Raw genomic sequence first — 15882 nt, forward strand, 5'->3', positions numbered from 1 at the left:
CAGCTTGGCACAGTGAAGGGAGTGGTCAGCAAATGAACAAGTGATTGCACGGCCGGGTGCCAGGGGAGGGGGAAAGAAACTCATGCTTGCAGGCAGAAAGAACATAACACCCCACTGCTGCCCGCCTGGAAGCTGTTGATCTCCTGCAGGGCCCACTGTGCCCAGCTGCTCTGAACCCAGTGGCAAATGTGAATCCCACAGAGCCAGCCCTTCCCATGGACTGTTCTGGAGTCAGAGCGTGGGCCGTGGGGGTAGGGGAATGGGGTGCAGAGTAGGGCACAGCCAGGAGTACTCAGGCACAACCATGTGAGCACCCAGCATGGTTCGGGGGCAGCTGGGTGTGTACAGGCTTGAGCACTTCTTTGTGTAGTTCCCTGGAACTTGAAGCCACACTCCCACACCAGCACCCTGGTAGAAATCTATCTCCAAGACTACGGATTCAGCCCCCACATTTTGCTCAGAGGACGAACTCATGCAGAAGGTGTCCTGTGCCCTCCTGAGCCTGCACAGTGGGGAAGCTGAGTCACAGTGGGAGATCCAGGGTAAGAACACCTAGAGACCCATCTGAACAGCTGCCTCAGTTTCCCCACGTCAGGGACAGCCCTGAATCCTTGGCCAGGACTGCCCACTTCTTCCTCTCCTGCTCCCACTCCCAGCAGAGGCACCGCGAGGCTGTAAATAACATAGTTGTCCAAAAGCCAGAAATCCATGGGCTTTGTACTAGCCATACTTTAATCGGGACCCTCTAGCAGCCAGGCTGAAGACCCCAGGCTGGTGCTGGGTGCAGGCACAGGCCCAGGCCTCCCACAGAGGGTGCTGACAGCTCAATTCCCAGCCCAATCCCAGGCCCTGCCAGCTCTCTAGCTGGGAGTGAAGAAGTGGCAGGTGTAGCTCGGCCAGGGTCCCTGAGTAACAGCCAATGTGAGCAGAGGCCAAGGGAGGGGTGCAGGCAGGATGGGTGAAACCGCCTTACTGCGGGGCAACGGCCTCAGGGGTTCTCCGTGGAGGCCCTAGTGCCGGAAAGCAGGCTTTGGCTCTCCCCGTCCTTACAGTCCATGTCCTTGCCATCTGGGGTCCCTGTGGGAGGAAAGAATCTCAGCCAGCCCCCAAGGAAGCAAAAGGTGCTTTGGGAGCAGGCTTGGGCACAGCCTGTCAGAAAATCCTCTAGCTTCCATTTTCAAAATAAATTCCAAATCCGACCCCTTCTCCCTTCCTTCAATGCCACTGTGGCCCCAGCCTCACTGCTCTCCCTTCCGGTTGTAGAGCCTTCTCTGGCCTCTCTGCTTCAATGCCACGCTCCTACAGTCTGTTCTCAACACAGCACCCAGAGTGGTGCTTTTGCAGTGTAAATCGGACACCTTGAGGCTCGTCTGCTGGAAACCCCACAGCACTCCCGTCTCACTCAGAGTTAAGGCCACCCAGTCCCTACAAGGGCCCCCGAACTCCCCATGCTCTGGCCCCATTACTGCCACCCTCATCCCTTTCCCCTCGCTCCTGCTTCAGCCACACAAGCCTCCTTGCCAGTCGTCAAACACATCAGGCGCATTCCCACCTCAGGGCCTTTGCAATGCCTGTTCCCTCTGCCAGGAGTACCTTCCCCCGGATTACGGCACGGCTCACTCCCTCACCTTCGCCAAACCTTTGCGACAATGTCACCTGTGCAGCGAGGACCTCCCTGAATATCCTTTCAAAAACTGCAAATTGCCCCTACCTGTTCCTCTCTACCCACGTTCCTGCTTGATGTCTCTCCACAGTATTTCTCACCGCAGACAGACATTCTATCTTTTGCTTTCTGTTTGTTCCTTGTCTGTCTCTGCCATGAAGGCTTGGACTTGGCTTTCACTCCCCAACATCTGCAGCATTGCCTGGCACATAGGAAGCGTGTAATAACTATTTTTGAATGAATGAATGAATGAACTAGCCAGGGGCTCAGCAGGTGGCTGATGCTCCTGGCTGCTCCTATGGGGTTCAGCCCTGAGCCGGGCATGGGTGTGAGAAATGGGGGTACCTGTTCCAGGCTGTTGGGCCTGGGCCTGGTCTCTCTCCAGGTGCAGCGCAACCATCAGGAAGCAGCCTGCTCCCAGGACGATGACAAAGGCACAGCACAGAAAGCTCTGCTGAAGGCTGAGGAAGCGCTGCAGGTAGGAGTTGGGCCGCCGGGCCCGCAGGGCGCTGGAGATCTGCAGAGGAGAAAGGTTTGGTCTGCCAGGTCCAGTAAGCCAGCCTCCAGGCCTCACCACACACAGTGCCTCCCCCAGACCCTCCCCACCCTACACATACGCAGGCAGGCCTGCAGCCCAGCCCCCCACCTGGCCTTACAAGTCCAGTGAGGTAGGGGCTGCCGGCATCTCCCAGAATGTGGCCCACTGTGATCTGAAGCGCCTCTGCTGTCCCCCGGCATCTGGGCACCACCACTGACTGTAAAACACAGAAGCACCAGGGGAGCTCCCTAAGCGAGGGCAGAGCGTGGACGCCCCTCGTACCCACCTGCTGCTCCCCACCTGCCAAGGACCTGCCTGGAGGTGTAACAGGCTGCCCAGGAGAATGAGATGAGAGGGGATCAATGACCGCAGTGCCTGAAGGCCCACCACCAGAACGCCGGGCCCCTCCAGGCTCAGCAAAGCTCCTCAGTCCCCAAGGATGGGAACGCCCAGGCCCCCGATGAGGGCCGTGCCTCTTGAGGGTCTGCTCTTGAACTAGACAGGGACCAGGGCTGGCTGTGATGACAGGGCTAGTGCTGGGACATCCCAGCTCAGGGACCCAGGAGGCAGTCGTGCAGGCTGGCGGGATGAAGAGTGGGTACACAGCCAGGTACTTGTGTGGGATGGTTCAGTCAGCTCAGCCCTTCTCTCAGGAAGTTCAGGCTCCACTGGGCAGAGACCAAAGGCAGCCTTGGGAAGCCCAGGTGGAAGAGGGTGGGGGGTGGGGGTTAAGAATATGAATTCTGGAGTCAGATTGTCTGGGTTCCAATCCCAGATGCCCCACTCAGTAGCTGTGTGACTAGGCCAGTTGCTTCACCCTTCTGCACCTCAGTCTCCTCATCCCCAAATGGGGATAAAATAGTACCTACATGGAAGGTTATGTTCACTATCGCCCTTCAGCTGGTACCCGGAGGCTTCCCATGGATGGAAATAACGCCCCATGACTGCGGGAGGCAGAATGCTTCCAGGCATTGGCTCATACTATGCTTCCTGCCTGGCGAGCCTTCCCCTCCCTGGTCCAGCTGAGGCTTCCCCACTTGGCCTTCAGGATTGACCTTTCGATCACCTACCCTGGGAAGCCTCCGCAGAGCTCCCAGAGCCCCTGTGTGCACCCCTAACTGAAGGCACATCCTTCACAATTGAGACAGTTTCTTTTTTGTCCACCTCCTCTTACCCCTGTATTGTCTGTGCAGCAAAGTTCCTGTCTAATTTCTCTTGGGGTCCCTGGGATACAGCAAGACACCGGGCGCAGAAAGGACTGACTGAAAGTTTGCCAACTAAATGAAACAGGTAGACCCGTCTGGGAGACTGGTCCCGGGAGAAACCTTGCCGGAACCCAGGGCTGCAACAGGAGGGGGAGGAAAGGAGGAGGAAGGGGCTCAAGCAGAGGCCACACGTCACAGGGTCCTGACAGACAGGGCAGTCCCAGGGGAGCTTCCTACCCCAGGGCCTTATCCCCAAGATCTGTGTGTCCATCATCTGAGCCCATCAGAGAATAATAACGATGATAATAATAATTACTAACATTTATTATGTGTTACATGCTTCCTGTATGCATTTTACATATCATATGTATGTATGTGCATATGTATATTTTATGACATATATACAACTGTCATCCACATTTTGTTGATGAGGAAACCCTCCACAGGGAGGGTAAGTAACTTGCCCAGGGTCACCCAGCCAGGAAACGCAGGGCTGCTGACCTTGGATCCCAGGCCTTCTTCCTCCAGGACCTGGCCTTTTGACCACTCTGCTGCTATGAGCAAGGAGGAGTCTTTCCAGCAATATTTATGTATTTGTTCTAGAACGTTTGGAAAATGGGGAGAAGGATAAAAAGGATAAGTTCATCCCCAGCCCTGCAAACGGGTAATTGGCAGAGAGAGTGGGGAATGGCATTCCAGGCAGGACACAGTTTGAGCAAGGGCATCCCTTGTGAGCAGGAGTGGCAGGGCTTCTGGTGAGAGGGGCCTTGTGGGTGGGCAGGCCAGAGTGGCAAGAGTCACTCTTGTGGGTGACCAGCTAGTCCCAGGGTCACTGGTGCTGAGCCAGTCTTTCCAGGTGGCAAGAGAAGCTGGGCCTCTCACCCATCACCACAACCTGCCAACAGACTTAAGAAGGAAATGACCACAGCTCTGCACCTTCCCCAAGCACTTCCTTCTCACCCTCGAATTATGTGATTACTCACCAGTGGTTCTGGGGAAAAGGGCAGGGCCTCCTAGAAGACAGGGCCTCAGTGTTCAAAAATGTCCATTCAGGGGCCGGGGCTAGTAGGGCCCTCAAAGCGAGGTCTAGCTAGGATTGTCCCAACCTGCCCTCCTAGGGACCCCAACCAGCTGGGCCCACATAAAGCCGCTGCTAACAGTGGCAGGAGAGGTAGATCGCCCCCGGTCTGTTCTGGGTCCCCATTGTCTCCGTATAGCCAGGGGGCCCATCAGCAGCTGGAGAGCCCAGCTGGTAATTTTAGAAGTGAGAGGCTTTTGGGTTCCCAAAAATCCAGGCTCGCTCTATTCTGAGACAAAAACACCTCTGTTTTTGACTCTCCCTTCTTAAAGATCTGTTCCCTTTATAGCCGAGAGCATAACCAGAGCCAACCAAGGGCCTACAGAAAGTCAGAGGGGCAGCCACCAGGTGCAGACTCCCTGGCAGCCTGCCTCTTGCACTCCCCACTGAGCCTTCACACCCAGACACCTCTGGGAGTGTGCGCAGAGAGCTATCTGGGGGGCAGAAGGCAGGGCAGGGAAGCATGGAGACGCGGTCAGCAGGAGAACAGGAGGGTGATATCCTCCAGGGGATGGGGGAAACCTGCTAAGAAGGTGGGAGACGAGCCTGGTGGCTGGATTCCAGAAGCCCGAGGACAAATCTGGGAGAGGGAGTGAGCTCCCCACTGCTGGGGTGGAGTGAGCTGGTTCTGGGCCACACCAAGTAGGGCCCAGACAGACAGGAGGGTTGAGAGGGAGCTATTGGTAGCTTTGAGGAGTCAGGGAGCTCAGCTTGGGGAGACGCCTGCTCAGGACACACAATGTTAGCATTCTAAGCAGCCTGGGGTTCACCCAGGCTAGGGGGCACTGGCCAGAAGTGTATCTGAGGTGAGTCTTGGCTGTGAGGGGCCAGATCCTTTTCATCAACAGAGCAGCCAGGAGACAGCGGCTCCCAAGGGTTCAGAGAGAGAGCTCCCTGTTGGAGGGTATGTGAACCAGGGGAAGGACTACGCTAGTCAGAATTTTGCAGAGGTTTCATGGAACGGGGACCTGGCTGCACTAGACCAGTGTGCTGGGAGGAACAGCTTTATCAGGATCATGTGGGAAGCTCATCAGAATTGCAGATCCCGAGGCCCTAGCATAGACCCACTGAATCAGATTCTGAGGACAGAGAGCCTGGAAGCTGAATCTGCAACAAGCTCCCCAAACCTAAATCAATAAAGTTTAAGAACCACTGGACCAGAGAGTATCTGAGGTCACTTCCCCAGAGAGAATCTGGCTTCTCCCACGTGTGGATAAGCAGATCAAAGAGAGCAGTGCCCCTGAGACAGGACGGACACAGAGGTCAGTGGAGCCCACACCCAGCCCTCAGGAATATGTATGGTGCAGGTAGAAGTGTCAGCTAACTTGTCCTTATGGCCTGGGAAGCACACTCCTTACTCCTTGGGTCCTGCCCAACGAGACCCCTGTGCCTCAGGAGCAAAAGCCTGCCAGGAGATGGGACTTTCCTGCACCTCCTGCCACACCCATGCCCCCATACACTTCCTGCCCCCACCCTGCTCCAGGCTGCTTCCCCCCAACCTCCCCCAACCCTCCCACCCCACCCCCTGCTGGCCCTCTCTCCACCCGTCTCTCTTCCCTGCCCTGCCCGTGGAGACTGCTCCTGCCTTATCTCTTAAAATCACAACATCATATTCCCCAGATCTCCTGCCAACTCCAGCTCCCAGCATCTCTCATCTCCTCTCTCCTCAGCACAACTTCTTGCAGGTGTGGGCTATATTCCAGTTCTCCTTCTTCACCACCCACTCCTTCCTCACCCAGCTCTGAGCTGGTATCTGCCCTTCCATTCCAGAGGATCAGGTCCCCACAGCCTGCCCCTCACCTGCATTTAGGCCGAGGCTGCTCCTGTCTCCAGCATCCCCTCTCTGCCAGGAGTCTGAGCTCCAAGGACTGCAAGGACGGGACCAGCTCCCACCACCAAAGAGTCCAAAGGCAATCTTGTTGTTAAGGGGCTTCAGGAAGGGGAAGGCAGGGGAAGGGGTCATGAAGCCTTTCTGAGTTGTTGGGCCTTGCTAAGCATTGGGAGGTGGAGGCCTCTGAGCCAGGGAAGGACCCCAGGGAGCTCCGGGGGGTCTGGATCATGGCCAGCTGGCCCCCTGGGCAGCTCTAGCAAGCTCCCCAGCAGAGCCAGATGGGTCAAACTATGGCTGAACAAGCGGCCCCATAGCCCCCCCTCCCCCTGACCCCTGCCCCAAAACACACACAGCCCTACAAAGGGCCTTGCTTGTCCAGGTTAATCATTCCTACAAACACAGAAGCTGGGGGGACACGGCGCAATCTTCACATATCTGTGGGGCTGTCATGTGGGAACAGCACAGTGGGGGGCAGGTAGAGGAAGCTGCAGGGGGTAGGTTTCAGCTCCATCTGAACCACCTGAGAGCACAGCTATGTTGGGATTGGGAGTAGTTCCCTGTGCCTAAAAGTGAGCAATTCCACTAAACAAAATGTTTGCCAGCACTTTCCTACTTTCCCATTTACTGAGGGTTTTCCGGAGGGCTCTCTCTTGCTCATCCTGCCAGGCCGGTAGGATTACTCCTTTTTATAGACAAGGAAACTGAGGCCCAAGGCCATTCAGCAGGTTTTGGGCTGAGTTTGGGCAGGAGCCCAAGTCTCCTGTCTGGAGAGAAAAGAAGACCTTCCAGCCTTGCAGCTGATAGACGCACTCAGGAGTCAAGGACAGGGCAGACCTGTCTACACCCACCAAGCCGGCCGGGGCCGGGAGGGGTGGGCAGAACATCTAGACAGGAAGTGAGCGTCTCATCAACAGTAGTATTCAAGGAGGCCTTGTTGGCGGATTAAATGACTGCACTTCCCCACAGCCCTTCCACTCAGATCCTGGGATGCCAGGATATCTCTGGGAGATGGAAGATGAGAAAGTGGAAACCTCTGAATTGCTGTCAGAATCCTGGCCAGCATTCTCTGTGCCAGGCACTGGGCAAAAGCTTCATGCATATCATATTATTTCACCCTCACAATAATCCAGAAGGCATTTTCATTCCCATTTGCCACATGGGGAAAGTGAGGCTCATAAATCCAAAGTGACTTGCCTAGGTCACACAGCTAAGAAGAGACAGAAGCAGGGCTGAAACGCAGGTCTGTTTCCTGAATCCGGGTTCAGGCCCCTGCTATGCCATCCTCAGGGCAGGTTTCAGCCAATTGCCGAGCTGCTCTGGTTCCCTTGTTGCCAGTGCTGGAATGTGCCAGGCTTCCAGAAGGCAGGGGGAGGGCTGTTGGGGTGCCCCTAGTTCTGGGACCCTATGTTATTCACAAAGGCACAGTCTGTCAGTGTTCAAAGTCCTTCCCTGCGAGTCTCCTAGAAGGATGCAGGGAGGCTGGACTCTGGACCTAGAGAGTCATGTGGTCAAGACAATATCAGGCCTCATTATGGCCTGAGCCGGCCCCTTGCCTTGCGGCCCATGACATGAGAGCGAGGGTGGCCTGGTCCCACCTGGGCTCAGGGGCTACAACCCTCAAGTCCAGCATCCCCGTCTACATGCCCAGAGTGCAGGCCAAGGAGCCTGCTTGCTGAGCAGTGTCCTCAAGAGAGGGGTGGGGGAGGGAGGGAGCCCAGGAGTCAAACAGCCTGGGCCCCAGTCCTGGCTCAGTGCCTTTGCATGCTGTTTGACCTTGGTCCAGGCACCTACCCTCTCTGAATCTCCACTTGCTCATCTGCAAAACGGGAGTGATGGTCAGAGGAGATATTTAGGAGTATCAGGGAGGCCCCTGGTCCAAGTCAACTGTTCAATGACCTTGGTCCCGTATCCCATGGTCTCTGAAACTCCTTCCAACCTCCAGGCCACTTAACAGCAGAAGTCAACCCCTGAGCTGGACAGACTCCAGCTCCTGCTGCTCAAGAGGCCCCAGTACCAGCCCCCCACTGACCCTCACACCTACCAGAAGGATTTCCGCAACCACTGCCCAGTTACAGGAGAGAAGCAACTCCCCAAGTGCCAGGAATACCTGTGGATAAAGGGTGGCCAGGGTGAGGCTCCTCGAGCTCAGTCACCTGCCCCTCCCAGCATTGTCTCTTCCCTCCTGTGGAGAGAGAGACTCAGGCTTTACAGACCTATTGGGGTTGGAGAGGTCTGCAACTATTTCCAGTTCCGGCAGCTTTAAGGCTGTATAGACATTCCCATCTGGGTAAGCGGCAGCCATGAGGGGCGCAGGCCTGGGAACAGCACTCTCCCTGATGGATGGCCCCCAGGGTCTAGCTCCTGAGGTCACCTATGGGGCCCCAGCAGGAGGCAGCCAGGACTTCCAATCCACTTTTAAAGTGGGGAAACAGACTCAGGAAGAGAAAGGCCCAGGGACGGCTCAGAGCTTGCCCACCCCTCCTCCGTGTTCCTCTAAGGCTTGTGTACACTGATAAGGTGCCTAATGTCAGAAACCCCCGCCCTGCCCAGATATCTGCTGGTGACGGGAGGCCACTGTGGGCCTGTCTCTCCCAGCTCCCTGAACCTCCCTGCATCGTGCCAGAGGATTAGGACAATCCTCATTCCACTCACTCAAGAAGAGTTTAATGAAGCAGCAAGGAGAAAAAACGTCTTATTTCTCTGGGCTTCCAAGAGCTTACTGCTGGAGTGGAATTAGTCATTCCTGGAATCACGGGGCTGTGCCCTGGGCAGCCCAGGCTCTGGCTCCCAAAGGCCCGCAAGCAGCGAGGGCAGAGGAGCCAAAGGACCACTGCCTGCACACACCTACTGCGTGCCAGGCATGTCTGATCTTGTCACCCATCTAACCTCTCAGCACGCTCATAAGGTAGATATCATTATACCCATTTCACAGATGAGGAGACTCAGGCCCAAGGTCACACATCAAGCCACTTTCTGGTGAGTCCCTCACCCCTGTGACTGGCCCTGTGTAAGGTGGGAGACAGGAGGCTACTGGGGGAAAGACTCCATAGAGGCCTCAGCAGCCACAATGCCCAGTGAGGCTGGCAGAAGGGAAGTCAGAGGAAAGCTCAGGATGGGGAGGGCATCCAGGTGGAGGGGGCACTGAGAAAAGCACTGAAAGACGAGCAGGATCAGAATGGGCTGAGAAGAGCCCCATGGCCATGCCAGACAGAGGACCCACTAGAGCAGAGGCAGGGAGGCTGGAATGTACCCACCATGCCTGTCAGAGTAAGAACATGACATAATGATGTAGAGAGAGAGCAGAACCCACCAACGAGAGAGAGCAGCTGTGTGTGTTTTCTCAGTCTCACTGGTCCCTCTGCACCCAAACGGGGGAACCCATGAGGACAGAGCAGGTCTCCTTCTGGGCCTAGGACATGGGGCTGGGTACCCTGTGGGAATCAGACTTGCTGGCCACAGATCTGCATTCCAGCCTGACAGGATTTGCCACCCCAGCCTCCTGAGGCCACGTGAAAGCCTGGGCCGGATTCACACCCACTTTCCCCTCACATTGCAGCCACTTCCACTGGGCTGCCAGGCTTCTCCCCTCCTCACACCTCCAGCTTATTTCTGTCCTTCCCTCCAAACAGTCGGGCACCAGCCACCAGGAGCCATGCACTCTGCTGGGGCTGGAGCCTTCTGTTCTGTCTCTCCTGCTCCCCCCACACCCACAGGACATACTGAAATACACCTTTTCCTTCCTCCAGCTGGGGCAGGGTGGATCCCAACCCCAAAATAGAGCCTATCAGAGGGGCCTACAGCCACAATGGGGCTTTTCAGGCAGAACAAGCCGCCTGAAGATGCCAGGTTTCCTCAGACACACCTGGAAACCGGCCGCAAACCACCAAATCCTCATCTCCACGCGGCAGCGGCAAAGGGACAGGCTGGGGAGAGGCTGCCTCCCAATCCTGTAATTAGAGTCTCCTGAGGCGGCTGCTCAAGGAGGGGCTCTCCAACAAAGGGGTGTGACCTGCTGAGGTGGACAGCCCAGCCCCACCCTGCCATGCTGGGTGACTCAGGGGAGGTCACCACCGTCTGGGCCTTGATTTCCCCAACCGTACAACGATGGGGGTGGCCCAGGTGCTCTGCCTGGCACCTCCCACGCCAACAGCCTGGGAAGCTCGCCTGGCACTATGTGTGTTCCTCATGGGCTGTGCGCAAATTGGGTCTTAGAGGTCAGTGGCTCCTATGACCAACTCAGACTTGGGTTCCTCAAGTAAATAACTCAACAAACTAAAAGGGCCATGGCTTGAAATAAAGCTACCGTGAAGAGTTTAGCTGACTGTTCAAAGCGACTCCTGCATGGATTGCCTCACCCCGCAGTGCCAGGCACGTCCTCGGCATCCTCTCCCAAACGGCCACAGGCACCTCTCGCTGACCAGACCCCGAAACTCGTTCTCTCCTCCTGTCCTCCCATGTCACTGTCCTCACGCAGTGTGACTGAACCAGCCAGGACACAAGCCCCAGACACAGACTAGCTGCCAGCAAGCTGCCAAAGCTGCTTCTCTGGGAAAGCCTGTTGTGTCCTGCCACTCAGGCCAGGAACAGGGAGGGGGAGGCCGGGGGCTCCTACAGGCCTTGCTCACCCTCACCGCCCTCCAGCCAGTGAGTCCTGTCCATCCTGCGTCCTACATGTCCCTCTAATCTGCCCATCCCTCTTGTCTGCTGCTGGCCTGGTCCAGGCCTCCCCTTCTTTCCTCCTTACCAGTTTCCCAGGCCTCATCATCCCCAGCCCCCCAGCCCTGGAGGGGACTTCCAAAAGGGAAATCTGATTCTGCCCTTGTCCCCTTAGCGCCTGTGCATGCTTCCCCGCACCCTGACTTAGTCCCCTGGGTGACAGGGCCTGGGAATGCTGCCTGGAGCCTGAGAAATGTGGAGCCCCTCAGCCTCTGCCCTTTCCCATTTCAGACTCGAGGGGATTTCCCCCTCAAGCTGGGGTAGCAATGATGCATATCCCTGACCTTAGTCACCCCTGGCCATGAAAGCAGGAACACACACACATACCCACTCACACTGTGAGGCAGGCACATACACACGCAGCCACACCAGCATGCACAGACACGTGCCTATGCAAGACTTCACACACGTGTACACAAGCTTCAACACACGTGCACACTCACACATATATACACAGACATGGACACTCATAACCTCGGACGCACACACGCAAAACACACACCACAAGTACACACATATGCAGGTAACCTGGATGACGTTTGAAATATTAAAATTTGTGTGGCAAAAGTACCAACCAAACAAGCAGGGGCTGCAAACACTGATACACGCTTGCTGGGGTGAAGTGCTGACAAAAGCCTAGCATATATACCTGCAAGCTTGCCGTCTCATAACAGCAAGTTGCGCACATACAATCACACGTGCACACACAGGTATGCATGTACACACACACGCTTGTGCCCTTGTACGTATACACACGGACATGCATACACTCATACCTGCACACACACACATACTCTCCTCACGTACACCTGCATGCACAGGTAGGTATGGGAAGGGAGCAGGAAGAAAGATGGAGGCCCTGCCCGGAGAAACCTCAGTCCCTACAGGGTGGAGGGGGCAGTGTCTTCACCTTGGTCCCTCTCAGTCTTCCAATTGGGTAATAACTGATCTCTAACCTGCAAAGAATGCACTCTAGGCCTCACCAGGAAGGGAGAAGGTAAACATCCCCCGTGGGCCCATGAAGGTGGGGGCAGAGCTAAGACCCAGTCCTTCCCTTTCATAGATCAACTCCTCAGCCCGTGAGGCTGAGCCAGTCAGGACACAGGCCCCAGGCAGACTAGCGGCCAGCAAGCTGCCAAGCTGGCTGGCACACTTTGCCCCTGGGCCTGCCAACCTGTAATTGCAGGGACTGGCTTCAGGGCACAAGGGCACCACCTGTTTCCCAGGGGCCAGCAGCCGCCTGGCAGCCTGGTAGACAGGCAGGTGGGAAGTGAGGCAGTGAGAGAGCAGAGCTCTGGCGTTCTCTAGAGAATTCAGCAGAGACTCTGGGCTATGTGGGTGGGCTCTGCTGCCCATCCAAGAAGAGACACCTGCTAGATCTTGGCAGGGAAGTAGGGCCCTCAGAGGAATGGCAGGTGGGCCTCTCTCGGTCCCTCTGAGGCAGCCCCTGGCAAATCTGGTTACTCTAGCCCAAGATGCAAGAGAAAAAGGATTTATTCAAGAAGTTCCCCAAGGGCTAAGTTGTAGAAAAGCTCCCCAGAGCTGGGATATCTCCACAGCCCAGCTCTCTGGGTCCCCACGACCACCACCAGGGGCCAGATCCCACAGCCATCCCCAGAACCCTTAGCTGACTGACTATAGCTGTGGTGGGCACACATCCTGGTTGATCTCTGCCAACCACCTCGCAAGCTGCCCCATGGGCACCAGGCTGGTCAGATACTGCGCCTCCATCTCTGGTCCTTACTCAGGAGTCTTCAAGGCTGAGAAAGGCAGCCTCCCCTCCTGGAGATAAAGGCCTTGGTCACAGCCAAGCTGACTCTGCTCTGTGTGGTGATGGCCACATCGCTTCTTGGACAAGTAGGGAACTCAGAATAGTGATGTAGTTTGGGCTGGAAGGGGCTTTAACGTGTAGGGCAACTCCTCTGTAAAGCTGAGGGATTGACATTGCAACATAGACTTCCCTTTCCCAAAAAGAAAAAAATAGTAAGGCAGAAAAAAAAATGTTTTTCAGCAAAGAAAAGAACAAAACCTAATGAGATAAACATTAAATATTGGCAGCCAAGGGGAAAAAACAACAGACAATTCTGGAGTAGAAAGTATAGCTCTTCTCAGCTCTCCTCTCTAAAACTAGTCTCCAAAACCCCCATACTAAAGGGAAATAAACTGAAGTGCCCTTCGTTCTCATTCTTGACTGAGAACCAGCGGGAAAAGCTGTTGGGGAAAAAAATGGGTAAAAGTGGAGAAAGCATACAATGGCTCCAGTTACTGACTCCACTCAAGGCCAGAGCACAGCCTCCATCCCAGAAGGGGATAAGCACCCAGTAATTAAATAGAATGAATGCTGTGATAGAGCATTTACCTAAATCCCCGAAGAGAGAGCAGAGCCCTAGTGTTGGAACAAAGACTCCTCACTGCCACACCCAAGCCTTTCAATTCCCTCAGGTGACAGAAAACCTAATGCTCAATTCTCAATGCAGCCCCTTTGGAGAAAAGAATGGTCACAGAGAAAGCTGAAAGAGAATCCAGAACAAAGAGTCATCCACACTATATCAAAGCAAATTCAATATCTGAGCAGAGTTGCCCATGCCCAACCTAAGGGGGAAGGAGAAGGAGAGGAGGATGGGGGAGGGGAGGGAAAGGAAGGGGAAAGAAAAAGAAAGGAGGGAGAGAAAGAGAGGGAAAGGTAGGGAAGGGAAGGAAAGAAGGAAGGAAGGAAGGGAGGGAAAGGAAGGGAGAGAGAAAGTGAAAAAGGCAAAAAAAAGGTACCCACCCTAGAAGACGATAGGAGAAAGAGCAGAAGAAAATTCCTTACAATAGCCTCAAATTATATACTGAACATTAATTCAATCAAGAAAGAGCTCAAAAACGAAACGAGCCCCCATAGGACGAGATATAAAGGGACATCACAGGCCTAAGGAAATAAATGTATGTGTGGTTGGAGGGGGGGTGCAAAACAACATTATTACAAAACTAATAAATTATAAATAGCTAGACACAGAATAGGCATAAATGAAACTTATTGATGTAGAGGAAAGGCTTGATATAATCTCACTGACTTTTAAAAATAAATCACAAAGAGAGGAAAGCTATTAGAGAGAAGTAAATGGTATGGAAGACAGATAAAGATGGTCAGGACTGGGACCCCAGTGTAGCAAGTGAGGTACCTAAGGCACCCGGTTAAGGAAGGGCTCACCCTCAGGGTTGCACCAGGGCAGGCTCAGTACCTGAGGGTGTGCCCTCCATGCTTTGCAGCTTTGTCCCAGCCCTGAAGATGATCCAACCCAACAAATAAACAAACATAAGAAAGGTTCCAAGAGATGAAATGGAGACGGAGGATACTTAGTACCGATTCAGCAAATAAAAAGAACACTGCTAGGAAGAGACATTGATACAGGATATGATTGATATGATACAGGATATGATATGATATGATATGATATGATATGATATGATATGATATGATATGATACAGGATATTTAGCATTGAGACATAGCCTGGCTGAGAAGCTCCAACATGGCTCCAGAGATCCCCACCTCTTGTATTCCCACCCTTGCCTCGATTGCAGCCTGCAAGAGACCGTGAAGCAGAGGACCCAGCTAAGTTCTGCCTGGATTCTCTACCCACAGAAACTGAGAGATAATAAATGTGTGCTGTCTTAAACGGCCATGTTTTGGGGTGATTTGTTACACAGCGAGAGATAACTATACACTAGCTAAGATATTGAGTTTCAAGAATGAATAATGAAATCTTCAGGTATCCAGATGGAAAAATTGAATCAACATTTAACAACTTGTTAAAAATCAGGCTAACTTTATTCTCCATAGCAATATTTGATGCCAAAAGACAACAGAGCAAATGTTTGCAAAGTAGAGGGAAAGAAAATGTGAGCCAAGAATGCAATATGAACAACCCAGTTAGATGTTGTTCAAGTGGCGTCGAAGAAAGAAAATCTCAAACATGAATGAACCAAAGGAACACAATCTCTTTAGCCTTTTGGAGGTTGTGGGGGGTGCGGATGGATAAAAACTACTTAACCACAAAATCTATCCAGTTGGGAGTTGAAGCAAAATAAAAAACTCAGGAATGGAGGATCTATGTAAATATACTGGTAATGAGCATTGAATCTATTTAAATCTGGGACTACTGGCAAACAACTATAAGGATTATGCCTAGAGAACAGACTGTGAGTGTTATAAATCTAGAAAAAGTAAGACTAATAATATAACTAACAAAAATCAGGAGGTTAGGAAGCGAAGAAGGGGGCAGTATGAGAAGGCTGGTGTTCTCTTTCATAATTGGGATTCATCAATAAGTTCAAAGTTATACGATTAATGTGAAGTTGAATAATTCATTTGATTTCACTTCAGTTTCTTCAGATAAATTCATACAAATGAATTAAACACATTATATGATCCCATTTATATGAAATATCCATAATAGGCACACCTATAAAGACAGAAATTAAATTAGTACCTATATCTGGGGTAGAGGCAGATTGGGGAGAAATGAGGAGTGACTAATAATAGATGTGAAGTTTTTCTTTTTGGGGTGATGAAAATATTCTAAAATGGAGGTGGTGATGATTGCATAACTCTGTGAATATCCTAAAGACCACTGAATTGTACACTTTAATGGGTGACTTGTATGGTATGTGAATTACATCTGAATAAATTGGTTTTTAAAATTACACTACCATGTGACTCCAGCTTAATAAAAATATTTCTAAAAACATAAATTTGTGTATCTACACAGAGAGACACGTATAGAATGATGGTCACCTAATTAAATAACAAAAGTGGAAGCAAATAGGCCAAGATGTTAATAGTAGTTCATTCTGGAGGATGACAATA

General features: G+C 53.1%; 1 protein-coding gene across 1 annotated transcript in view; it reads right to left on the reverse strand.

Annotated features, from left to right (window-relative positions):
- Positions 1-988: 988 nt before the first annotated feature.
- Positions 989-15882, reverse strand: part of SPNS3 (SPNS lysolipid transporter 3, sphingosine-1-phosphate (putative)) — a gene marked incomplete at both ends in the record, with an annotated part of 41549 nt that continues 26655 nt past the window's right edge. The window contains 4 exons of the mRNA XM_081028473.1: positions 989-1077; positions 2009-2180; positions 2320-2418; positions 8357-8422. Coding sequence (XP_080884599.1) covers positions 989-1077; positions 2009-2180; positions 2320-2418; positions 8357-8422 — 426 coding nt within the window. The remainder of the gene's footprint in view (positions 1078-2008; positions 2181-2319; positions 2419-8356; positions 8423-15882) is intronic.

Source organism: Rhinolophus hipposideros (assembly GCF_964194185.1).
Source record: "Rhinolophus hipposideros genome assembly, chromosome: 20".
NCBI classification, from domain to species: domain Eukaryota; kingdom Metazoa; phylum Chordata; class Mammalia; order Chiroptera; family Rhinolophidae; genus Rhinolophus; species Rhinolophus hipposideros.